We start from the raw sequence: 27,500 nt of genomic DNA on the forward strand, positions 1-27,500 counted from the left end.
ATCTGTGAGAATACTTGTATGCATAGGTCTGTCTGTCCAATTGTGTGTGTGTGTGTGCTTGTATATATATATATATATTAAAGAATATATTTATATTTTAAAATATTAATTACATATGATTATTAATTAAATTATTGTAGTTATGACCTGATGAGTGGCTATATTTATATTGAAGTGATTTTACTACAACTACTAATATTTTTACTATAATCATTTCTTAAATATAGCCACGAAACATGTGTTGTTATTCTACCAAATATATACGTTTTCATCATCATCATCATCATTTAGCGTCCGTTCTCCATGCTAGCATGGGTTGGACGGTTCAACTGGGGTCTGTGAAGCTGGAAGGCTTCATCAGGCCCAGTCAGATCTGGCAGTGTTTCTACGGCTGGATGCCCTTCCTAACGCCAACCACTCCGTGAGTGTAGTGGGTGCTTTTTACGTGCCACCTGCACAGGTGCCAGACAGAGCTGGCAAACGGCCACGAACGGATGGTGCTTTTACGTGTCACCGGCACGGGGCCAGGCGAGGCTGGCAACGGACACGAACGGATGGTGCTTTTACGTGCCACCGACACGGGGGCCAGACAGGGCTGGCAAACGGCCACGAACGGATGGTGCTTTTACGTGTCACCGGCACGGGGGCCAGGCCAGGCTGGCAACAAACACGAACGGATGGTGCTTTTACGTGCCACCTACACGGGGGCCAGACAGGGCTGGCGAACGGCTACGAACGGATGGTACTTTTACGTGTCACCTGCACGGGTGCCCTGATGTTGATCGACCTCAATTTGGTTTGATCTTGATTTTGACTGTTCTCACTGGTCTTGCCGGGTTTTCTCACGCACAGCATACCTCCAAAGGTCTCGGTCACTGGTCATTTCCTTGGTGAGACCTAAAGTTTGAAGGTCATGCTTCACCACCTCGACCCAGGTTTTCCTGGGTCTACCTCTTCCACAGGTCCCCTCAACTGCCAGGGTGTGGCACTTTCGCACACAACTATCTTCAGCCATTCTCATCACATGACCATACCAGCGCATACGTCTCTCTTGCACACAACAACTGATGCTTCTTAGGTTCAACTTTTCTCTCAAGGTACTTACACTCTGTCGATTATGAACACTGACGTTACACATCCATCGGAGCATACTAGCTTCATTTCTTGCGAGCTTACGCAAATCCTCAGCAGTCACAGCCCAAGTTTCACTACCATGTAGCATGGCTGTACGTACACATGCATCATACAGTCTGCCTTTTACTTTGAGCGAGAGGCCTTTTGTCACCAGCAGAGGTCTCTAAACTTTGCCCAGGCTATTCTTACTCTAGCAGTTATACTCTCAGCGCACCCGCCCCCGCTACTGACTTGGTCACCTAGGTAACGGAAACTATCAACTACTTCTAGCTTTTCTCCCTGGAAAGTGACGGAAGTTGGTCTCAGAGCATTTTCAGTGTTAATTGTTCCTGAGCATCTGCCACATACAAAAACCATCTTCCTAGTTAGCCTTCCTTTGATATTGCTGCACCTCTTATGTGTCCATAGCTTACACTTGGTGCATCTTATAGAGTTTTATTTATTATTATTTTGCACATTACTTAATCATCGGTATATTAGTTTTTATCTTATATTTAATATTTCTATTATATGTAATTTTCTAGATGGTGCCATTCAATTTTTCATTTTGAATTGATAAAAGGTAGTTTTTTCTAATTTATATATATATATAAACACACACACACACATATAAATGCTGGTACATATAGGTGTGTGTATTTGTCTATGTGTATATGTCAGTCAGTGATTGTGTACATGTGTGTGTAGAGCTTTATACTCTGTGTGTGTATTTATATATACACATTTGTATGATGGTGATGCTCATTTACAGCAATTGTGATATTAGGACAACAGTACACAGACACATGTATACACACAACAGGCTTCTTTTAGTTTCTGTCTATTGAGTTCACTTATATGGCCTAGGGCTATAATCAAAGACTTTTGTTCAAGGTGCTACACAATGACAATGAACCCAAAACCACATGGTTGAAAAGCAAGCTTCTTAACAATACAGCCATGCCTAGATGGGATGGTCATGTCAGGAACTCCTTTGATCATAAGTGTATTTGACTAATCAGTACTGACATGAGTCTAAACAACAACAAAAAAAAAGTATATTAGAAGTATATAGGTGTAGGAGTGGCTGTGTGGTAAGTAGCTTGCTTACGAATCACATGGTTCCGGGTTCAGTCCCTCTGCGTGGCACCTTGGGCAAGTGCCTTGTGAGTGGATCTGGTAGACTGAAACTGAAAGAAGCCCATTATATATATATGTATATGTGTGTATATGTGTGCGTATATGTTTGTGTGTGTGTGTTTGTCCACCCAACATCGTTTGACAACCGATAGAATAAGAGACTGATAGAATAAGTACTAGACTGAAACAAGTAAAAGTCCCTAATTACTTACTGGATGCCACTGGGCCTTTTTCTGTTCACTTTCAAATCGGGCCATTTCTCTTCTATCGTAATAGGTCGTGAAACCTTTCCAGATGATCAACACCAGAAGGCCTATGAAGAGAATTCCACCGATAATTCCAACAACTAGCCACGTAATGTTGATCAGTTCGGTACAATCTGAAAGACAGAAATGGTTACAAAGGTAAAGACAAACAAGTCACAAAGTTCCAAAAACAGAAAGAAATAAAATAAAACAAATTGGTAAAAAAAAAATTACAACACCCATCCAGTCACTTTTCAACTCGGCCCCACCCCCTTTTCAATATTCCTCTGTAATTAATCCCTCCCCCTCTTCCTTGTTCACTGCTGTACCCTCACCTTATTTACCATCCTTCATCCTTCTGCCTAGAACTAACACCCAGTCTCCCTTCTGTTTTAATCTAAAGTTCTTTTTTAATCTAAAATATATTCTCCTTCATTTTCTACAATGCTCTTCCATCTATCTGGTAGACTTGCAAGGCTCCTCCTTTCAGGACAAGGTTCGTCTTCTAGGCTGTAGATTCCAGCTCAGAATTTTTGAAACCACCATTGACACTGGCCTACACTTATTGTCCGATCCCCATATACTGCATTAATATTCCTCTCACTTTCCCTTGTGTGGTTGCCTTCATTGAACTCATAAAGCAAAATATGCCAAATATACTCCTTTGTCATTTCCATTATAGCTTTGAAAAAATAAGTTTTAAAATCGAACTGCACTCTTCAAAACTTGCACTAAGAATAAGGATACAAGGTAAAATTACTACCTGCTTTTATAGCAGGTCAATGGAGGTAGCTTATCCCATCCCACTCCAACGTTTATGCAATTGATAAAAAAAACGTCATTATTTATGGGATGACCCAATATGTACATACATACATACATACATATATATATATATATATGCACACACACGCATACATACATATATATACACATATATATATGCACACACACACAAACATGTGCACACATACATGTATACATATACATATATGTACACACATAAACGTGCATGCCTATATATATATATATATATATATATATGCATATATATATATGCATATATATATATATTATATATATATACATGCATATATATATACATGCATATTATATATATATACATGCATATATATATATACATGCATATATATACATGCATATAATGAAGGGTGAAATTAATTAATTTGGAATAATTATCAATTACACCAAGTAGTCTTCGGCATGTAAAAGCCTCATTCGAGGAAAATTTAAGTAATACTAAGCAATAAGGGTTTAGCAACGAATTGCCTTACCACATACCGAATTTAGAATAGCAGTCAAAGGGTTATAGCTATTTCTTCTACTAAAAAGGGAGATCTCAGTAAAAACAGCAATTGGAAGGCTGACACATATATATATATATATATATACATACATACATGCATATATATATATATATATATATATATACACACACACACAAACATATATGCTTATATATATACATGCATACATATACATACACACATATATACACACACACGTCTGTGTATGTGTCTTTGTGTTGTATGCATCCCATCATCTCTGCTTGACAACTGGTGTTGGTGTGTTTATGTCCCTGAAACTTAACAGTTCAGGAAAAGAGACTGATAGAATAAGTTCCAAATTTAAAAAAACATATAAAGATTTGGAGTTGGCAGACAGGGTGGGGAGGTTGACTAAAACCCTTCTAGGCAGTGCTCCAGCATGACCACAGTTCAATGACTGAAAACAAGCAAAATTACTTTACCAATTATTCCGATTCCACTCCTCCTTACCAATTCCAAAGACCCACCACCACCACCACCACCGTCTATTACCCCCCTTCCCCAATACATTCTACCATTCTGATTCCACTCCTCATAATCCTACCACTTCCAATATCTCCCGTGCATCCTCATACCCCTTCCCCCCCAGATGTCTATTACTCCACCACTGCCAACACCAATCTCCCCTACCCTCCCCCCCCACGTGGAGAAAAGCGACACAACACTGGGGACATATTTGGGCAACAGCTGATCGCCATGGTTACGAAAATAAGCAGTTGGCTACAGGTATTTGTTAGACAGAATTTTTAGAAGTAAAAACAACAGCAACAGATGAAGAAACAGCAAGTCTTACAATGTCCCAGTTTGGCACCAGAACAAGGAAATCAAACACACACACACACACCACCATTGCTATTATGTTAAACTGTCGTATGTCCAAATGTGTTTTGTTCAATATTTATTTTTTTGCTTGCAACAGCCAATTCTTTTGGTCAAACTATAGTATCTCCAGCTGCCAAGATATCAAAAATTGTCAAAGTGTAGTACAACGGTTTTGCAATGGAATGGTGAAACTATTTTTTTCAATTTCTCAAAAGGCAACATTTTGGACTTACGACACTTTTGCATAATAGCAAAGAATATCTATCTATCTATATACGCACATATGTATATACCTACATACACATATATATAGACACACACACATATATGCATACATGAGGGTTTACAAACACATACATACATATATATATACACACACACACAAGCATATATACATATGTACTTATATGCATATATCTATATATACATACATACTGTGTATACATATGTACATACAAGCACATATATCTACACACACACACACAATTATATATATATATATACACACACACACACACACATACATACATACATACATACACACACATATACATACATATATATACCAGTGGTGGCTCATATATAGGTACTGCAGAACTGCAACACCCCCTATTTCCACTCGATTTTACCAATAACATTCAATATAATGAGTCCTTTTTTTCTTTAAGTTTTTCTTTATACTTGTACATTATACAATCCTTAAGTAACCACCCCCTGTGTGCTTTAACAGTTCCAGTGACACAGTGTTTAGCTGTTGTGCGCATGCTCACATGTCCGAGATAGGAAGCTTCACACTAGGGAGAGAGAGCACTGCGTGAACGACAGTGCTGGGTGAAAGGTAATGTTTCTTTTTGACTCTGCGTGTGTTGTGCTTAAAAACGTGTTTATACTCTTGAATGTGATAAAGTGTAGAATTAGATTATTATTCTGCTTCCAGCTTCAGTGTTGTTACCAGGATTTGAAAATAGGCAGATTATCCCCACCTTATTTTGTGATTTAGGGGGGACTTTTGAAAAACAAGGGGGAATTTGTGGTGGTGTTCAGTGAACAAATTAAACACACTACCTGGCAGTGGTTAAAACACGAACCAATCAAGTTTATATATAAAATTTTCTTTTTATGTTTGTTTCCATTTAAACAATATTAAAACAGCTAAAAAATTTTTGAAGTAGCATCCCCATTAATTTTATCTACAAGCTGTCTCTGATATATACATAACACACACATATACATACATATATACATATACACACACACACATATTTTCATGTGGAGAGTAGGGAAGATGTTGAAGAGATATTGATCGTTTTTGTAACTGAATTTCTAATGAAAAACATTGTTGATAAAATTTATCTATTAACCCGTTCATTACCATATTTCTGTTGAGATGTTCTGTGTTTCTTTCAATTAATTTGAAATATAACAAAGAATTTAGTAAAATAACTTAGTTATCATTAAGCTAGTGTCAGGAACATAAATTGTGACTGAGGTTTGGTAGAAGACTTTAATTCAAAACTTATGAAAACAAGACATTTGTACAACAGAGCCAGAGGCTGTTTCAGCCGGGTTGGTAACGAAAGGGTTAAGAATTGTTTCTCTATTATATATTTTAACCCTTTTGTTACCATATTTCTGTTGAGTTTCTTTCAATTAATTTTAAATATACCAAAGAATTTAGTAAAATAACTTAGTTATCATTAAACTGGTGTAAGGAACATAAATTGTGACTAAGGTTTGGTGGAGGATTTTAATTCAAATTATGGAAACAAGACATTTATTCTACAGAGTCCGGGCAGTTTCAGCTGGGTTGGTATCAAAAGGTTAAGAATTGCTTCTCTATTATATATTTTAACCCTTTTGTTACCATATTTGTGAGTTTCTTTCAATTAATTTTAAATATACAAAGAATTTAGTAAAATATTAGTTATCATTAAACTGGTGTAAGGAACATAAATTGTGACTAAGGTTTGGTGGAAGATTTTAATTCAGAATTATGAAACAAGACATTTATTCTACAGAGTCCGAGGCAGTTTCAGCTGGGTTGGTATCAAAAGGTTAAGAATTGCTTCTCTATTATATATTTTAACCCTTTTGTTACCATATTTCTGTTGAGATGCTCTGTGTTTTTTCAGTTTTATTTTAAATATAACAAAGAATTTAGTAAAATAACTTAGTCATCATTGAGCTAGTATTAGGAACATAAATTGTGACTAAGGTTTGGTGGAAGATTTTAATTCAGAACTTATGAAAAAAAAAACATTTGTACTTCAGAGCCAGAGGTAGTTTCATTCAGCCAGGTTGGTATCAAAAGGGTTAATTATAGAATAGAAGGTGGGGGGGGGGGCATCTCTACATAGTCATTCATACCTGATGGCATACACAGGCATACAAAAGACACCCCAATTCTTGCAGAGCATATTGAGGAACAAAATGTTTTAGGGCATTAATCATGTAATAAAGGCTAAAGTCATGTATAGAAGGACCTGGGTTGATTTCTTGGCATTTTATAAGCCATCAAATATAGTAGTTGGGCTCACAGTAACTATACGAAATAGTAGTTAAGAATTGCTTCTCTATTATATATTTTAACCCTTTTGTTACCATATTTCTGTTGAGTTTCTTTCAATTAATTTTAAATATACCAAAGAATTTAGTAAAATAACTTAGTTATCATTAAACTGGTGTAAGGAACATAAATTGTGACTAAGGTTTGGTGGAAGATTTTAATTCAGAAATTATGGAAACAAGACATTTATTCTACAGAGTCCGAGGCAGTTTCAGCTGGGTTGGTATCAAAAGGGTTAAGAATTGCTTCTCTATTATATATTTTAACCCTTTTGTTACCATATTTCTGTTGAGATGCTCTGTGTTTCTTTCAGTTATTTTAAATATAACAAAGAATTTAGTAAAATAACTTAGTCATCATTGAGCTAGTATTAGGAACATAAATTGTGACTAAGGTTTGGTGGAAGATTTTAATTCAGAACTTATGAAAAAAAAACATTTGTACTTCAGAGCCAGAGGTAGTTTCAGCCAGGTTGGTATCAAAAGGGTTAATTATAGAATAGAAGGTGGGGGGGGGCATCTCTACATAGTCATTCATACCTGATGGCATACACAGGCATACAAAAGACACCCCAATTCTTGCAGAGCATATTGAGGAACAAAATGTTTTAGGGCATTAAATCATGTAATAAAGGCTAAATGTCATGTATAGAAGGACCTGGGTTGATTTCTGCATTTTATAAGCCATCAAATATAGTAGTTGGGCTCACGTCTCAGTCCTCACAGTAACTATACGAATGAATGCTTTGGATAAAATCATTAAGCTTCATGGCCATACCATAAAGATATTTTCAAATTTGTTTTTTTTTTTAAAGTCTCCATCAGGTGATGTTTCCAAGGTCTAATATGTGGCATCATTATTCAGGTTTAACATGTGGTGCTTCTGTTAAGGTCTTGCATGTGGTATTTCTATCAAGGTTTAACCCTTTCATTACCAACCTGGCTGAAACTGGCTCTATGTACAAATATCCTGTTTTTGTAAGTTCTGAATTAAAATCCTCCACCAAACCTTAGTCACAATTTATGTTCTTAACACGAGCTTAATGATAACTAAGTTATTTTACTAAATTCTTTGTCATATTTAAAATTAATTGAAAGAAACACAGAGCATCTCAAGAAAAATATGGTAACAAAAGGGTTAAAATATATAATAGAGAAACAATTCTTAATCCTTTTGATATCAACCTGGCTGAAACAGCCTCTGGCTCTATAGTACCAATGTTTTGATTTCATAAGTTTTGAATTAAGATCTTTCACCAAACCTTAGTCACAATTTATGTTCCTAACACTAGCTTAATGATAACCAAGTTATTTTACTAAATCTTTGTTATATTTAAAATTAATTGAAAGGAACACAGAGCATCTCAAAATAAATGCAGTAAGGAAAGGGTTAACATGTGGCTTTTTATGATTGAGCAGGCAGAATTGTTAGCAAGCTGGATAAAATGCTTAACCCCATCCTGTCAGTCTTGATGTTCTGCATTCCAATACCACTGATTAGAATTTTCCTTTCATTCTTTTCGGGGTCAATAAATTAAAAACCAGTGAAAAGCTGGAATCTAATTTATCAACCACCAATGTTATCCAAGAGAAGGGCAAAAGGGGCCGACACAGCTTGACACCAGTGATGTCACAACTCATTTCTACAGCTGAGTGAAATGTAGCAGTGTCTTGCACAAGAACACAACACAGCTTAGTCTGGGAACTGAACCCACTACTTCATGATCATGAGCCTGACGCTCTAACCACTGAGCCATGTATCTTCACAAAATAGGGATTTCTTTCAGTGGCACAAAGTCCTAACTTTTGGGGTTGAGTATTGGCAATAACTCAGCTTGTGATTTATTTTATTGATCCTGGGATCTATCTATCTATCTATCTATCTATCTATCTATCTATCTATCTATCTATCTATCTATCTATCTATCTATCTATCTATCTATCTATATATATATATATATATATATATGTATATATATATATATATGTATGTATATATATATTCTTTTACATGTTTCAGCTATTTGATAGTGGGCATGCTGGAGCACCACCTTGAAGGGTTTTAGTTGAACAAATTGACCCCAGGACTTATTCTTTATAAGCCTAGTATTTGTTCTATAGGTCTCTTTTGCTGAACTGCTAAGTTACAGGGACATAAACACACCAGCATATGTTGTCGAGTGATGGCAGGGGGACAAACACAGTCACACACATACACACACACACATAAATACATATGTATGTATGTATGTATATATATAAATATATATACACACACACGACAGGCTTCTTTCAGTTTTTGTCTACCAAATCCACTCACAAGGTTTTGGTTGGCCTAAGGTTTTGGTTGTTCAAGGTGCCACAGAGTAGGATTGAACCCAGAGCCATGTGGTTGGGAAGAAAGTTTTTTACTACAAAATCATGCCTGCACCTATATTTAATAATTATACATATAAATATAATAATTAAATTATATATTATGCACTTTTATTTTTTTGTTATGCAGTTGATCACCCCCAGTTTGTGGGCAAATTGTCTTGTGTAAAACCAGTTTGTGAAGCCAAAAAGTTGGGAACCTAACTCGTAAGACAGTAATGGTATCATCTGAGGGAAATTTGGCTGTTATTTCTAGCCAGTCAAGTAACCATATACATGCTTCCTTTGTGGCCCATGTATTAAAAAGACTTGGAATATCTCTTTGGCACGAAAGGACAGATTGGTTGACATTTCATGATCGGGGTCTATAGAACAACAACAGTTTGATCAGCTTGCGTGACCTTTCACCAGAAAATTTTGGCAGTTCTTTTGGAAAGTTTGATGAAACTGAGGTAGAATGGCGGAGTAATATGTGCCATTGTCCCAAAGAACACAAAACAACGAAATGCCACCAGCAGATTTGAACACAGAATTCAAACATAATGCTGTTGCTGGTTTTGATTTTAAGCACAATGAGTAATGTGTGTGTGTGTGTACATATATGTGAATGCTTGCTTTTATGTTCTGTTATAATAAAAACTATTTTACATAAATCTGATGGGTTACTCTATACTTTGGAAGAGTACAAATTCACACACACACACATGAGTGAGTAGATAAATGAAAGGGCACTCAACAAATTTATTGGGAGTTACAAGTATGGATAAAAACAGTTTGATTCAAACACTGAAAGAAGCCTGTCATATATATATGTATATATATGTTTGTGTGTATATATATATCACGTGATCACGTGACCGACCAGACCATCAGATGTTGCTACACATCGCTGGTCAAAATGCCTTCGCATTGTTTTAGCCTTCGAATGACGCCACCCCACTGGATAAGCGAGCAGGCCAACAGTAGAAAGAGTGAGAGAAAGAGTGGTGAAAGAGTACAGCAGGGATCACCACCCCCTGCCGAAGCGTCGTAGAGGTTTTAGGTGGTTTCGCTCAATAAACACCCACAACGCCTGGTCTGGGAATCGAAATCGCGATCCTACAACCACGAGTCCACTGCCCTAACCACTGGGCCACATATATATATATATATATATATATATATATATATATACACACATATATATATACATAAACATATATACGACGGGCTTCTTTCAGTTTCCGACAACCAAATCCACTCACAAGGCTTTGGTCAACCCAAGGCTATTAGTAGAATACACTTGCCCAAGGTGCCAGACAGTGAGACTGAACTCGGAACCATGTGGTTTGTGAGCAAGCTACTTACCACACAGCCTGGCAAAACTTATAGAGTGACTCAAGGACCGAAATTTTCATGCCTTGTAAAGTGTCAGGGCATGAAACTTTCGGTTCTTGGAATCATTCTTTAACTTCTGCTGAAAAAAATGAAAAAAAAAAAACCACCCAAAACATATATATATCTATGTTTTTTTAGTTTTATTATTTCTTGTCTGCAATATCAAACCTGTCCATCTATCTACCTATCTACCAATCTGTACATCTATTCAAATGTGTGACTAGCACTTTACTCTTTTTATTTTTTACTTGTTTCAGTCATTTGACTGCGGCCATGCTGGAGCACCGCCTTAAGTCGAGCAAATCGACCCCAGGACTTATTCTTTGTAAACCAAGTACTTATTGTATCAGACTCTTTTGCCGAACCGCTAAGTTATGGGGGACGTAAACACACCAGCATCAGTTTTCAAGCAATATTGTGGGGACAAACACAGACACACAAACATATACACACATATATATATATACATATATACGACGGGCTTCTTTCAGTTTGCGTCTACCAAATCCACTCACAAGGCTTTGGTTGGCCCGAGGCTATTGTAGAAGACACTTGCCCAAGGTACCATGCAGTGGGACTGAACCCAGAACCATGTGGTTCGTAAGCAAGCTACTTACCACACAGCCACTCCTGCGCACTTGTACATTTTGGTAATCACCATTGTTATTATTATTAATTGTTATTAATATTATTAATATCATTATTAATATTATTATGACTACTACGTCGCAAGTAAACAAATTATTATTAATCCAACAGATTAATAAAAAGATTAAAAAAGAAAAATGGTTAATCAGCAGTAATTATCATCATGACCACCACCACCAAGACTATTATTCGATTAATAAGATAATGAATTTATCACTGCTGCCACCACTAACCATTGCTCTTCTTTATTTCACTCTCATCACTACTACTACATAGTAGAATCAGCGTAGAACGGTGAATAAAGTGCCTTGCAGTATTTAGTTATGTACCATGGAATTGAGAGTTCAAATCCAACTGAGGTAAACTCCACTCCAATGAATGATTGATAAAATAAAGTACCAATCAAACAGAGAGGTTGATTAACCATGACATACATAAATATGATTATAAATCGCACAGGCAAGAAGTTTGCTTCCTAACTGCATGGCTCTGGGTTCAGTCCCAGTGTGGTACCTTGGGCATATATATATATATATATATATATATATATATATGTGATTACCTCATTTCTTCAAATATATATATATATATATATATATATACCTTATATATTTTACTATTTTACTTGTTTCAGTCATTTGACTGCGACCATGCTGAAGCACTGCCTTTAGTTTAGCAAATCGACCCCAGAACTTATTTTTGTAAGCCTCTCGGTCTCTTTTGCCGAACCGCTAAGTTACAGGGACGTAAACACACCAGCATTGGTTGTCAAGTGATGTTGGTGGGGACAAACACACATTTATATACATTTATACGATGGGCTTTGGTCGGCCCGAGGCTATAGTATAAGAAACTTGCCCAAGGTGCCACTCAGTGGGACTGAACCCGGAACCATGTGGTTCATAAGCAAGCTGCTTAACACACAGCCACTCCTGCGCCTATATATATACACATATCAGGATGCTGAACCTTTCAGACAAGATGAGAAAGGGCTGAGATACTTGGCACCTAGCTGTACTCAAGAAGACCTGTACTAAACAGCAAAAGTGTGAAAGCCACTTTCCCTGGTGAAAAGGATTGGGCTGTAGGAGTCCTGTACCAGTGTTATGTAAAAAGCCCCCATGTGGTGCCACATAAAAGCACCCAGCACACTCTGTAAAGTGGTTGGTGTTAGGAAGGGCATCCGACCATAGAAACCAAGCCATATCAGGGTGGAGCTTGGTGCAGCTCCCTGGCTTGCCATCTCTAGTGACAGTCCAGCCTGCCCCAGGCATGGACAACAGATGTTAAATAATGATGATGATGATGATTACAAATACACATCTTTTATCTTTTACTTGTTTCAGTCATTAGACTGCGACCATGCTGGGACAACACCTTGAATTTTTAGTCAAATGAATCGACCCCCAGACTAATTTTTTTTTTAAGCCTGGTACTTATTCTATCATCCTCTTTCACTGAATTGTTAAGTTAAAGGGATGCAAACACACCAACACCAGTTGTCAAGTGGTGACGGGAGGGATAAACCCAGACACACACACACACACATATCATCATCATCATCATCATCATCATTTAGCGTCCGCTTTCCATGCTAGCATAGGTTGGACGGTTCAACTGGGGTCTGTGAAGCCAGAAGGCTGCATCAGGCTCCAGTCTGATCTGGCAGTGTTTCTACAGCTGGATGCCCTTCCTAACGCCAACCACTCCGTGAGTGTAGTGGGTGCTTTTTACGTGCCACCCACACAGGTGCCAGACGGTGCCAGAACAAAAAGATAGATGAAATGCCGCTAAGCATTTCGCCCAGTGTGCTAATGATTCTGCCAGCTACCTGCCATAATAATAATAATAATAATAATAATAGTTTCAAATTTTGGCACAAGGCCAGTAATTTCAGGGGTGGAGGAAAGTTGATTACATCAACCTTAGTGCTTGCTTGAGAAGATAAAAAAGGGAGATGATCACAGTTGGAATGCCTTTGACTGTAGGTCTACTCAGTCAGTTGATGTTTGACCCTAGGTCAAATGACCTAACTGACCAAATTTACAATCAAAAGACATTCTAACCCTGCATCACATTGTCTAATGTATCCCCACTTTTTATTTGATTTAGGTTTTTTTGTCCAACCCATGACAGCATGGAAAGCAGACATCAAATAACGATGATGATGATGATGGAGGGTCCTAATGAAAATTTGACTGTTATTACTAGCAAGTCATGCAACCGTATGCAGGTAATCTTGTCGGGATGATTTAAGAAGATTAACTTAGATAGCTCTGTGGATATGGGAAACTGCCGTGATGAAAGAGAGAGTTTGATAGCTAAGTCTTCATTCTAGAGACAGATAGACTGAGAGATGATATAGAAAGATAGACAGACAGATACAGATGGATAGATAGACAGAGAGATAGATCAACAGAGAGAGAGAGAGCAACAGAGAGACAGAGTGACAGAGAGAGAGAGAGACAGAGAAAGAGATAGATAGAGAGAGAGAAATAGACACATAGAGAGAGAGATAAAGAGATAGATAGATGTATAGATAGATAGACAGATAGATGGATAGACAGACAGATAGATAGATAGATAGACAGACAGATGGATAGACAGACAGATAGATAGATAGATAGACAGACAGATGGATAGACAGACATAGATAGATAGATAGACAGACAGATGGATAGACAGACAGACAGACAGACAGACAGACAGATAGATAGATAGACAGATAGATAGATAGACAGACAGACAGATAGATAGAAGATGGATGGATAGATAGACAGATGGACAGATATACAAACAGTTATGTATATAAGTATATCCATCCATCCACCTATCTATATATATAGACAGACATACAAATAGACACACAGACAGATATATAAATAGACAGACTGACAGACAAAGAGATAGAGAGACAAAGAGACAGACAATTATGCTAAAAGACAGAGCTTGGTAGCTATTCCACATTCTGTACAGATAAACAGACAGGCAGGCAGGCGGGCGGGCAGATAGACAAACAGACAGACGATTACGTCTTTGCTAGCTTATTGCACATTGTGCATAGGATGGAGAGAGATAGAGACGAAGAGAGATAAGTAAATAGATTCCTTGTTTCTGCTGCACGGAGCTTTGCAGACGACAGGCGGTTAAGTGAAAAGACAGAGCTGGGGAAAGAGCTGTTCCTCATTCTCTTCTGTGCAACACAAGACCCACCCCATTCCCCCCACCCCGAACAGTGTCAGCCTCTTCATCTCATGACACATCAACAACAACAACAATAAACACAAAAAGAAAACAAACACCACACACACAAACACAATACACACACACACTAATACATAAGCATGCACACACACTGCTATCTCTCTCTCTCTCTCTCTCTCTCATCTTTTACTTGTTCCAGTCATTAGACCGCGGCCATGCGGGAGCACTGCCTTGAGGAATTTTTAGTTGAATGAATCAGCTCCAGTACAAATTTTTTATCTCTTAAACCTGGGATGGCATTTATTGTATCGGCCCCTTTTGCCAAACTGCTAAGTTACGGGGATGTAAACACACCAACACCGGTTGTCATGCAGTAGTGGGGGACAAACACACACATACACACACACAACAGGTTTCTTTCAGTTTCTGTCCACCACTCACAAGGCTTTGGTTGACCCAAATCTATATTAGAAAACACTTGCTCAAGGTACCACACACTGGTATTGAACCCAAAACCTTGTGGTTGGGAAAGAAACTTCTTACCACACAGCCATGCTTACACCTATGTGTGTGTGTGTGTGTGTGCATATACACACACACACATTTCTAAATTTCCAGTTAAAATCAGAAAGACTTTAGTAAGAAGACACAAATAGATATAAGGGTGGGAATGGGGTAGAGTGACAGATGGAAAGGGTAGATGCATATAGACAACTCGATGGATGGATGGATAGCTAGAGGGATGGATAGATAGAAAGACAACTGGTGGTAACTTAAATAAATGGAAGGACATATATATGGATAGATAGTTGAATGGGGTAGATTGGGATATGACATGGGTGGATGAATGGACACCCAAACAGATAGATGGATAGATGAGAGTACTGAATTGACAGACAGATAAACAAACAGACGAACAGTTGGCTGGGTGGACTGACAGATACATAGATAGTTGAATGGGGTAGATTGATATATGAAAAGGGTGGATAGATAGATGGATGTCTGAGAGAACAGAATCAACAGACAGACAAACAAATAGACGAACAATTGGCTGGGTGGATTGCTAGACACATAGATGAATAGATAGTTGAATAGGGTAAATTGCTATTTGAAAAGGGTGGATAGATAGATGGTTGGGTAGATAGCCAGACAGAAAGATACATAAATGAAAGTACTGACTCAACAGACAGATAAATAAATGAGACAGTTGATATTTGAAAAGGGTGGATGGATAGCAAGATAGAAAGAATGGATAGACATATAAACAAAATAGATGAAGAGTTCACTGGTTGGGTGGATTGACAAATAGATGGGTAGATAGGTGGGTAGACAGTTGGATCATTGAATAGACAATGGGGGATGGGGGTAGATGACGTACCCACAGGACAGACAAATAGACATAGTTGAATGGATGGGTAGATGAATCAATAAATACATAGATGAGTAGCCAGTTGAATGGGGTAGATTGGCATGGGTGGAGGGATAAGCACACATGTGCATATTCATCCTTTACTTCTTTCAAACATTGGATCCTGGTTATGCTTTTTTTTTTTTTAAAGTTTGGAACTTATTCTATCAATTTCTCAATCTCCCCTGCCAAACTGCCAAGTTATGGGAGTGCAAACAAACCAACACTGGCCGTCAAATGGTGGAAGAGGATACAAACATACAAATATGGATGTTAAATACTGCTGATGATGATGATGATGATGGTGTGTGTGTGTGTAAGTGTGGTTGATTGGTAAGAAGCTTGCTTCCCAATTGTATAGTTCTGCTGGTGCCGTGGTAGACAGCACCCGGTCCACTTGTGTGACACCTTGGGCATGTGTTTTCTACTATAGCCTTGGGCCAACCAAAACCTTGTGAGTGGATTTGGTAGACGGAAAATGAAGAAAAACCCACCGTATATACATACATATATACAGACGCCATGATAGATCGTTAGCTACTACACACATTTTTTTTTTCTCCTTGTTTTTTTCTGTGTTCCTTTCTGTAGAAGAGTGTACGCTCGAAACGTAAAAGACTTTTTCTATTCCTGAGCATTATACTAACACATCTGTTAGTTTTGTACACCACCTGTCTTCGTATTTTGTTTTTTTTTCGGAAACTCTCCTTATATATATATATAAATATATATAAATATATATATATATATATCTATATATATATATATATATATATATATATATATATATATATATATATATATGGTTATGTGTGTTTGTGGTGTCTTTGCTTCTGTGTTTGTCGCCCTACCATCGCTTGACAACCAATGTTGGTGAATTTACGTCCTCGTAACTTAGCGGATTGGCAAAAGCAATCAATAGAATAAGTACTAGGCTTACAAAGTAGAGGAATAAACACACACACACACACACACGGTGGGTCTTGTAAATTATTTGGTAATCTCACTGCTGCTGGTGCCATGTAAAAGGCACCCAGTCCACTCTGTAAAGTGGTTGGCATGAGGAAGGGCATCCAGCCATAGAAACCCTGCCAGCACGGAAAACAGACATGTTGATGATAGGTTTCCACACAGTTTCCATCTATAAGATTCACTCACAAGCATGAGTAGAAGACACTTGTTAAGGTGCCATGCAGTGGTTCTCAGGTTGAGTTGTTTGACTAAAATTCTTGAAGGCTGTGCCCCAGCATGGCCGCACCCAAATGATTGCAACGAGTAAAACATAAGAGATATATATATATAGGCGCAGGAGTGGCTGTGTGGTAAGTAGCTTGCTAACCAACCAAATAGTTCTGGGTTCAGTCACACTGCGTGTCATCTTGGGCAAGTGTCTTCTGCTATAGCCCCGGGCCGACCAACGCCTTGTGAGTGGATCTGGTAGACGGAAACTGAAAGAAGCCCGTCGTATATATGTATATATATGTATGCGTGTGTTTGTGTGTCTGTGTTTGTCCCCCTAGCATTGCTTGACAACCGATGCTGGTGTGCTTACGTCCCCGTAACTTAGCGGTTTGGCAATAGAGACCGATAGAATAAGTACTAGGCTTACAAAGAATAAGTCCTGGGGTCGATTTGCTCAACTAAAGGCGGTGCTGCAGCATGGCCACAGTCAAATGACTGAAACAAGTAAATGAGTAAAGAGTATATAGATATATTCTTTTGCTTGTTTCAGTCGTTTGACTGTGGCCATGCTGGAGCACCACCTTTAGTCGAGCAAATCGACCCCAGGACTTATTCTTTGTAAGCCTGGTACTTATTCTATTGGTCTCCTCTGCCGAACTGCTAAGTTAATTGGACATAAACACATCAATTGTCAACACACGCACACACAAGTACATACATATAAGATGGGCTACTTTTAGTTTCCATCTATCAAATCCACTCACAAGGCTTTGGTCAGCCCGAGGCTATTAGTAGAAGACTAATAGCCTCGGGCTATTAGTCTAAAGGTGCCACGAAGTGGGACTGAACCTAGAACCATGTGGTTGGAAAGCAAACTTCATACCACACAGTCATTCCTGCACCTATATATATATATATATATATATATATATATATATATATATATATAGGTGCATATAAAAATGTATAATATCATACATAGGACACCTTACATGCTAGAGAGGGAAAAAAAAAGATAAGTTAGGAGTGGCTGTGTAGTAAGTAGCTTGTTTACGAACCACATGGTTTCGGGTTCAGTCCCACTGCGTGGCATTTTGGGCAAGTGTCTTCTGCTATAGCCCCGGGCCGACCAAAGCCTTGTGAGTGGATTTGGTAGACGGAAAATGAAAAAAAGCCTCTCATATATATGCATATATATATATGTATGTGTGTGTGTTTGTGTGTCTGTGTTTGTCCCCCTAGCATTGCTTGACAACCGATGCTGGTGTACTTACGTCCCTGTCACTTAGCAGTTCGGCAAAAAGAGACCGAGAGAATAAGTATTGGGCTTACAAAGAATAAGTCCCGGGGTCAATTTCCTTGACTAAAGGCGGTGCTCCAGCATGGCCACAGTCAAATGACTGAAACAAGTAAAAGAAAGAAAGAAAGAAAGAAAAGTCTTTGATTCACCTGTGGCGAATAATGACATTTGCCCCAAACGCCATGCATTGGGATTAAACTGGTAATCTTTTGATTGCAAAATGACTCTCTTAGCCCTGTGGCTAATCCAGCACCCAGATAGATAGTTAACCCTTTGGTATTTAAACTGGCCAGATTTAGTTCAAATATTCTTATTTCTTTATTGTCCACAAGGGGCTAAACATAGAGAGGACAAACAAGGACAAACAAAGGTATTAAGTCGATTACATCAACCCCAGTGCATAACTGGTACTTAATTTATCAGCCCCGAAAGGATGAAAGGCAAAGTCGACCTCGGCGGAATTTGAACTCAGAACATAACAGCAGACAAAATACCACTAAGCAATTCACCTGGCATGCTAACAATTCTGCCAGCTCTCCGCCTTTAGTTAAAATCTAGTTCAAATATTCTACCAGTTTTATACACAACTGAAGGAACATGACTCAATGGTTAGAGTGTTGAGATGACGATCGTGAGGTTGTGAGTTTGACTCTCAGACCGGCTGCATGTTGTGTTCTTAAGCAAGACACTTTATTTCATGTTGCTCCAGTCACTCAGCTGTATCAGCCTTTGCCTTTCCCTTGGATAACATCGGTGGTGTCAAGAGGGCAGGCTGGTATGCATGAGCGACTGCTGGTTTTCTGTAAACAACCTTGCCTGGACTTGTACCTCAGAGGTTAACTTTCAAGGTGCAATCCCATGGTCATTCATGACCGAAGGGGGTCATCCTTTATACTCAAACTAACCAGATCTGACCTCTCACACCTACCCTACAATGTCATTCTAAAAATATAGAACCACATCATCAAAAATTTTGAAGCTAACAAATATTGTATGATTAATTCAAAACATATATATATATATATGTATGTATGCATGTATGTATACTTTTACTTGTTTCAGTCATTTGAATGGCCATGTTGAAGCACCGCCTTTAGTCGAGCAAATTGACCCCAGGACTTATTCTTTGTAAGCCTAGTACTTATTCTATCGGTATCTTTTGCTGAAACTGCTAAGCTATAGGGACATAAACCCACCAACATCGGTTGTCAAGCGATGGGGTGGGGGACAAACACAGACACACAAACATATACATACATATATATGAGGGGCTTCTTTCAGTTTCTCTTTACCAAATCCACTCACAAGGCTTTGGTCGGCCCAAGGCTATAGTAGAAGACACTTGCCCAAGATGCCACACAGTGGGACTGAATCTGGAACCATGTGGTTGGTATGCAAGCTTCTTACCACATAGCCATGTCTGCACCTATATATATATATATATATATAATATATATATATATATATATAAGATATAAAACCACTATTATGCAACTCAAACAGTGATAGACATAAACCAAAACATAAATAACAAAAAATATATATCTTTATAAAACATATAACTTGTAACTAGATCTCAAAAGGTATAAAAATTAATGATCAATATATAATATAATAAGTATAATAGTTATAAGTTATATGTTTTATAAAAATATATATTTTATTTGTTATTTATGTTTTGGTCTATTTCTATGACTGAGTTGCATAATAGTGGTTTTATCTCTAATTCATATTTTATATATTTATACTGTGAAATTTGATTTATTACTAAATTGAATTTTTCCCTGTAAGTTCGGAGTTATACTCCCTAATATTATTATTATTATTATTATTATTATTATTATTATATATATATATATATATATATATATCTCATCATCATCATCACCATCGTTTAGTGTCCACTTTCCATGCTAGCATGGGTTGGACGGTTCAACTGGGGTCTGGGATGCCAGAAGGCTGCACCAGGCCCAGTCTGATCTGGTAGTGTTTCTACAGCTGGATGCCCTTCCTAACGCCAACCACTCCGTGAGTGTAGTGGGTGCTTTTTATGTGCCACTGGCGTTGGTATCACAGCTACAATTTCCATTGATGTTGATCGATTTTGATTTTGATTCTCACTTGCCTCAACAGGTCTTCACAAGTAGAGTTTTGTGTCCCAAGAAGGAAAGGTATGCATAAGTGGGCTGGCTACATCCCAGGTAAAGACCATGGGTTATGGTCTCGCTTGTCCTGCTGGGTCTTCTCATATATATATATATATATATATATATATATATATATAGTCTTCTATATATATATATATATGTAAGTTTGGGCTGAAAAATTCAAAGGCTGACTATGAAGGAGTGATGCTAGAGTTGTGAAATCTTGCATGCGTTAATTTTACCTCTTCTTATTAATAAATGCATTGTTTCTTTCCAGGTAAACTGACTTCTGACTGTTCAAAGAAGATTTCAAAAGTAACTCTTAACGATTTCTTTTGAAAATGGACAAAATTTAGCATCATGGTATTAACAAGTACCTACAGAAAACATTCATGGTGACATGGTTTTATTGAAGGTGCAAATGTGAGCAAATGAATTTAGAAGGCAAAGGTAGAGTCTTGAAGAAGATATGAGGTCTAAATGTCCTATAACTGCCACAACCAAGGAAAATATTGTGTTCACGATATGGTGACGGATGACAGGTTATTGACTCTAAATCAAATAGTCAATGCTATTAGCATATGCCATGAAAGATCTAAGAATATTCTGCACAATGGACTTGCATGATAAAGGTTTCTGCTTGGTGGGTGTCCTGTCTTCTGACGCCTGAACAAAGGTTCACCAGGCTGATCACATCACGGGAAAATCTGACAATGTTTGAGGCAGATCCAGCTGATTTCCGTGAACATTTCCTATGCCAGGATGAATGTTGACTTCATCACTTTGAACCAGAGACAAAGAGACAATCCATATTGTGATAACACCCCTCCTCACCTGCTCCAAAAAAGACCAAGGTTGTTTCATCTATAGGGAAGGTGATGGCCTCAGTATTTTGGGATGTAAAAAGCATTGTGTTTATTGACTATCTTCAAAAGGGCCACACCATCATGGAGGGTACTATGCCAATTTGCAGGGGCAGTTATGAAAGGCTATAAAGAACAAATACAGAGGAAACCTCACAAAATGGGTCTTGTTTCATCAGAACAATGCTCTAGTACACAAGCCCTTGCTCTCAATGACTGCTGTGCTGATCATCCTCCCTATTCCCCCTAACTTGGCCCCTTCTGACTATCATTTGTTTCCCAACATTATAAAAAACACTTGACTGGAAACCAGTGTTGCAGTGATGATGACATCATGTCTGCTGTTGATGACTCATTTGAGTAAGAGGATGAAAGCTTCTTCGTCAATGGGATCCAAGAACTGCAACACTGATGGAAGAAGTGTGTGGACTGCAAGGGAGACCAAATAAACCTCATTTGGTCAGATTCCATGACTTGGACCCCAATGACCCTTCTAATCCATGCCAGCAAGAAAAGCAGATGTTGAATAATTACATCTTTTATCTTTTCCTCGTTTCTGTCATCAGACTGTGGCCAGTCTGGGGCACTTCCCTGAAGGATTTTAATCAAGCGAATTGACCCCAGTACGTATTTCCTTAAAGTCTGCTACTTATTCTATCAGTTTCTTTTGCTGAACTGCTAAGTTATGGGGGACATAGAAACACCAACACCAGTTGTCAAGTAAGTGAGGACAAACAAAAACAACGACACACATACACATGGTGGGCTTCTTTCAGTTTCCATCTACCAAATCCACTCACAAGGCTTTGATTGACACAAGGCTATAATAGAAGACATTTGCCTAAGGTGCCATGCAGTGGAATTGAACCCAGAACCATGTGGTTGAGAAGCAAATCTTCTTTTATATATCTTCTATTTTTTACTTGTTTCAGTCATTAGACTACGGCCATACTGGAACACCACCTTGAATAAATAAGTATGTATGCATAATTCTAACATCCATTTTTCCATGCCTGCATGAGTTAGAGGAATTCATTGAAGCAGATTTCCTGTGGCCAGATGCTCTTCCTATCACCAACCTGCACCTGATTCTAAGTAAAGTAATATTTTCCCATGGTCAACCAAGTTTACACAACGGACACTGATGGCATGATGGTCACCTGGCAGAAACGTTAGCACGTCGGGCGAAATGCTTAGCGGTATTTCGTCTGCCACTACGTTCTGAGTTCAAATTCCGCCGAGGTCAACTTTGCCTTTCATCCTTTCGGGGTCGATAAATTAAGTACCAGTTACTCACTGGGGTCGACCTAATTGACTTAATCCCTTTGTCTATACTTATTTGTCCCCTCTGTGTTTAGCCCCTTGTAGGTAGTAAAGAAATAGGTATTTCGTCTGCCACTACATTCTGAGTTCAAATTCCACCGAGGTCAACTTTGCCTTTCATCCTTTCGGGGTCGATTAAATAAGTACCAGTATGCACTGGGGTCGATATAATCGACTTAATACCTTTGTCTGTCCTTGTTTGTCCCCTCTGTGTTTAGCCCCTTGTGGGTAGTAAAGAAACAGGTAATTATCCCAATGTGAAGATGAGGAGTTACACACACACACACACACACACACACACACACACATGCACACACACACAAAAGATGCATCTTTGAATTTCCCCAACCAGAAGGCTTTGGTCAGTTTGGCGCTAAAGTAGAATGCACTTCCTCAAAGTGTCATTTAGTGGAACTGAACTTGAAACCACGAGGTTGAGATGCAAACTGCTGAACGGCAGACACGCCTGCACCGGAATCGAACAAGCATGGAAAAGAGGAAATTAAAATGATGATATAATATACACACATGCACAGCTACAGAGATGGATGCTCTGAGCTGTGTATATACATGTGTGTGTGTGTGTGTATCGCGTCATTGATAAAAATTGTCTGTAAGCTAACAGTCTCTATTCGTCCACGGACCCACCCACTCACTCTTCCGTCCAGCAGTCCACCCATCTCTCCCTCCCTCTCTCGCTCTCTCTTACTCATAATCTTTGCAATATAATTTTTATGATAATTATTCAATTTAATATCATTATTAATATTAATGTCAATGACTGGAATACTTTCAGTAAAAATAATCTGTACATACACACATACACACACGCAGACATGCATATACATGCATAGCAGCACATGTATAGAATAACATTCATAGTGTGTGCACATATATATACATATCTATCTATACACATATATATAATGCGAGAGATATACACATATACACACGCATATATATATTCTTGGACTGAGTCACACTCGCATACATTAACATGCATAGCAGAATACATCCACATGTATACACACACACACACACACACACACACACACACACACACACCACACACACACAATCATCATTTAACGTCTGCTTTCCATGCTGGCATGAGTTGGACAGTTTGTCAGGTGCTGGCCAAACAGAAGACTGCACAATGTCTTGCAGTCTGTTTTGACATGGTGCATATATAAACATATACACACACACACATATATATGTATGTATGTAGGTATGTATATTCTTGGACTTACATATGCACGTATACATCCATAATATACACTTACATGCATGTACATCTATAATATATATGGTATAGATCTGCACAAACATACATATACAATTATACATACACACATATATGCATTTATACACACACATATTATATATATACACACACACACACACACACACATATACACCCAATTATATGTTTAAACAAACTTTTTTTTTCTTGTTTTAATCTCTTACATTTTACTTGTTGAACTCATAAGTTGGTGGCCATGCTGGGGCACCACATTGAAGAACTTTCAGTCAAATGAATCAACTCCAGTACTGACTGTTTTTTTAAGCCTGGTATTTATTCCATTGGTCTCTTTTGCTAAATGCTAAGTTACAGGGATGTAAACACACCAACACCGGTTGTCAAGGGGTGGTGGGGGACAGAGACACAAAGACACACACATGACAAGCTTTTTCCAGTTTCCGCCTACCAAATCCAATAACAAAGCTTTGGTCAGCCCAAGGCTATAGTAAAAGACACTTGACCACAGTGACATGCTGTAGGACTGAACCCGGAACCATGTTGTTGGTAAACAAGCTTCTTACCACACTGCCATTCAAGCACCTATTTGTGCACACACATATGCAAATAGAGACTTACACACACATATATGCATACATAAATATATTTACACACACACTATCTCATAATTATATACATACACACACATATGAATATGTACATAAACTGTCATGCAAACATTCACATACATACACAAGCGCACAGATCTATGCATACTTATACATATATATACACCGACAGACACACACATACTCACACAGGTATAAGCATATTTTAATCCATGTACATAAAAGCATAAACAGACCGACACACACGTTAGACACAAATGAATATACTTGCACCCACCCACACACATTTACATGTGTAAACATGGATATATATATATATATATATATTATATATATATAGATATATATATATATACACACACACACACCATATATAACGAAACACACAAGCTGACAACTGTGTATATTTTACAGGCAAACATACAGAACAGATACTGACAATCTAAGAGACACACATACCATAATCACAGGCAAAAAAGCTAATACATACATACACACGAAGTCAATTCTATTCCAAATTTACATAGAAACACGTACATACATATATACACACATTCATGCATATAAAGAAGCACATATTTACATATAGCTATATACAGGGACAATATATATTCACACACAGTTAGATTGAACGGTAGATAGATAGATAGATAGATAGATAGATAGATAGATATAGGATAGATGATAGATGGATGATAGATGGATGGATGGATGGATGATAATGATGGATGGAATAGATAGACAACAGATAGATATAGATAGATAGATAGATAGATAGGGAGAGAGGAGATAGAGAGAGAGATAGAGAGATAGATAGAGAGATAGATAGATACAGACAAGATGATGGATAGATAGACAGACAGACAGAGGCATTATGCACGTACACACATTCAGAGGTACGTACGTACGTGCATGCATGGACGCATACATTATAAACACACAGACACACACGCCACTGACAAACATGCATATATTGATGAACACAGATATATACATACATGTATGTGATACATACATACATACAGTAAGGTACAGACATACGTGCACACATATAAATGTATAACCTACGTATGTACAAACATAGACATGTACGTACATGCATTATATATGTATATATATATACACACGCACACGCACAAAATGAAAGACCTCAAAGTATACATATATTTATATACATTGATTAACATGCATGCATGCATGTATGCACACATGTATGCATTACATGTATGCCAACATGCATGCATGGATGCATGGATACAAGAGTTCTGGTGGGGAAAGCTGTTGTACGATGTCTTCCTTCAACATACAGTGAACGACATACGATATATACACCGACTAGAATAGAGGGTTGGTGGGGAAACGGTTGCAGCAGTAAGGTGTTATATATATATATATATATATATGTATATAGATATACGTGTGTGTATATATGTATATGTATATATATGGGGAAGGGGAGAAAGGGAGGGGGGACAAGTGCGCATCTGTTGAGAGGAAAAGAGAAATTAAGAAGAAGAAAAAATGGGAGAACAAAGTGAGAGAGAGATGATAAGTGAGGACGAAGGAGAAAGAAATAGGTTTATAATGGAAGGAACTGGTGTTGGGGTGGGGTAATGTGGGCAGAAAAGGGCTGCGAGATTGAGGGAGGGAGGGAGAGAGAGAGACACAAAGAGAGAGAAATTGAGAGAGAGGGGGAGAAGGGGAGAAAGTATCAAGGAAAGAAAGTGAAAAATGAAAGAGTAAGAATCGAGGATAAGACTGGGAAAATGACAGAAAGGGACAAGAGAAATGTGCGCGTGAGAGAGAGAGGAGAGGGGAGAGGAGAAGGTGTGTGCCTGTGTGACAGAATAAGAAAGAGAGAGGGAGTAAGTAGGGGACAGATGCACACATAGGGTGAGAGAGAGAGAGAGAGAGAATAAAAGGAAAAGAAAGACATATGCAGTAAGACAGAAAGGGAGGGAGAGAGAATAAAAAGAAAGATATATGCAGTAAGACAGAAAGGGAGAGAGAGAGACACAGACAGACAGATAGTATGAGAGGGAGACAGAAAGACAGAAAGAAAGTGAGAGGAGACACGCAGTGTTATAAGAGAGAAAGGAAGAAAGAACAACGTGACACAAACACACAACATATACATACATACACACACACGCGCGCGCGTAGTATGAGAGAGAAAGAGAGAGAGACATACTGTATGAAAGAAAGAGAAAGAAAAAGAGAGACAGAGAGTATGAGAGAAAAAGAAAGTGAAGGGACCGACGAAAAGGAGAAGAAAATGAGAGAAAGTAGGAAAAACAAAGAATCAGATGACCAAATATAAATGACAAAACATATTACATACCACATCAATATATTTAGATTCATGTATATACACACGCACACTTATATGCATAAATATACATGAGTGTGTATATATATGTATATATATATATATATATGTATACATGTACATACACTCGCAATATACACGCATTACATATATGTAATGTATATATGGAAATAGAAGCGTATAGAGGCATAAATATGAATGTATGTGTGTAGAGGTTTAAGAAATAAAGTGAAAATG

General features: G+C 38.0%; 1 protein-coding gene across 4 annotated transcripts in view; it reads right to left on the reverse strand.

Annotated features, from left to right (window-relative positions):
• Positions 1-27,500, reverse strand: part of LOC115225785 (integrin beta-1-like) — a 180,720-nt gene that overhangs the window by 4,159 nt on the left and 149,061 nt on the right. For all 4 annotated transcript variants that reach the window (XM_036514635.1, XM_029796738.2, XM_036514634.1 and 1 more), the window contains one exon: positions 2,466-2,632. In XM_036514635.1, coding sequence (XP_036370528.1) covers positions 2,466-2,632 — 167 coding nt within the window. The remainder of the gene's footprint in view (positions 1-2,465; positions 2,633-27,500) is intronic.

This window comes from Octopus sinensis, linkage group LG28 (genome assembly GCF_006345805.1).
Source record: "Octopus sinensis linkage group LG28, ASM634580v1, whole genome shotgun sequence".
NCBI lineage: Eukaryota > Metazoa > Mollusca > Cephalopoda > Octopoda > Octopodidae > Octopus > Octopus sinensis.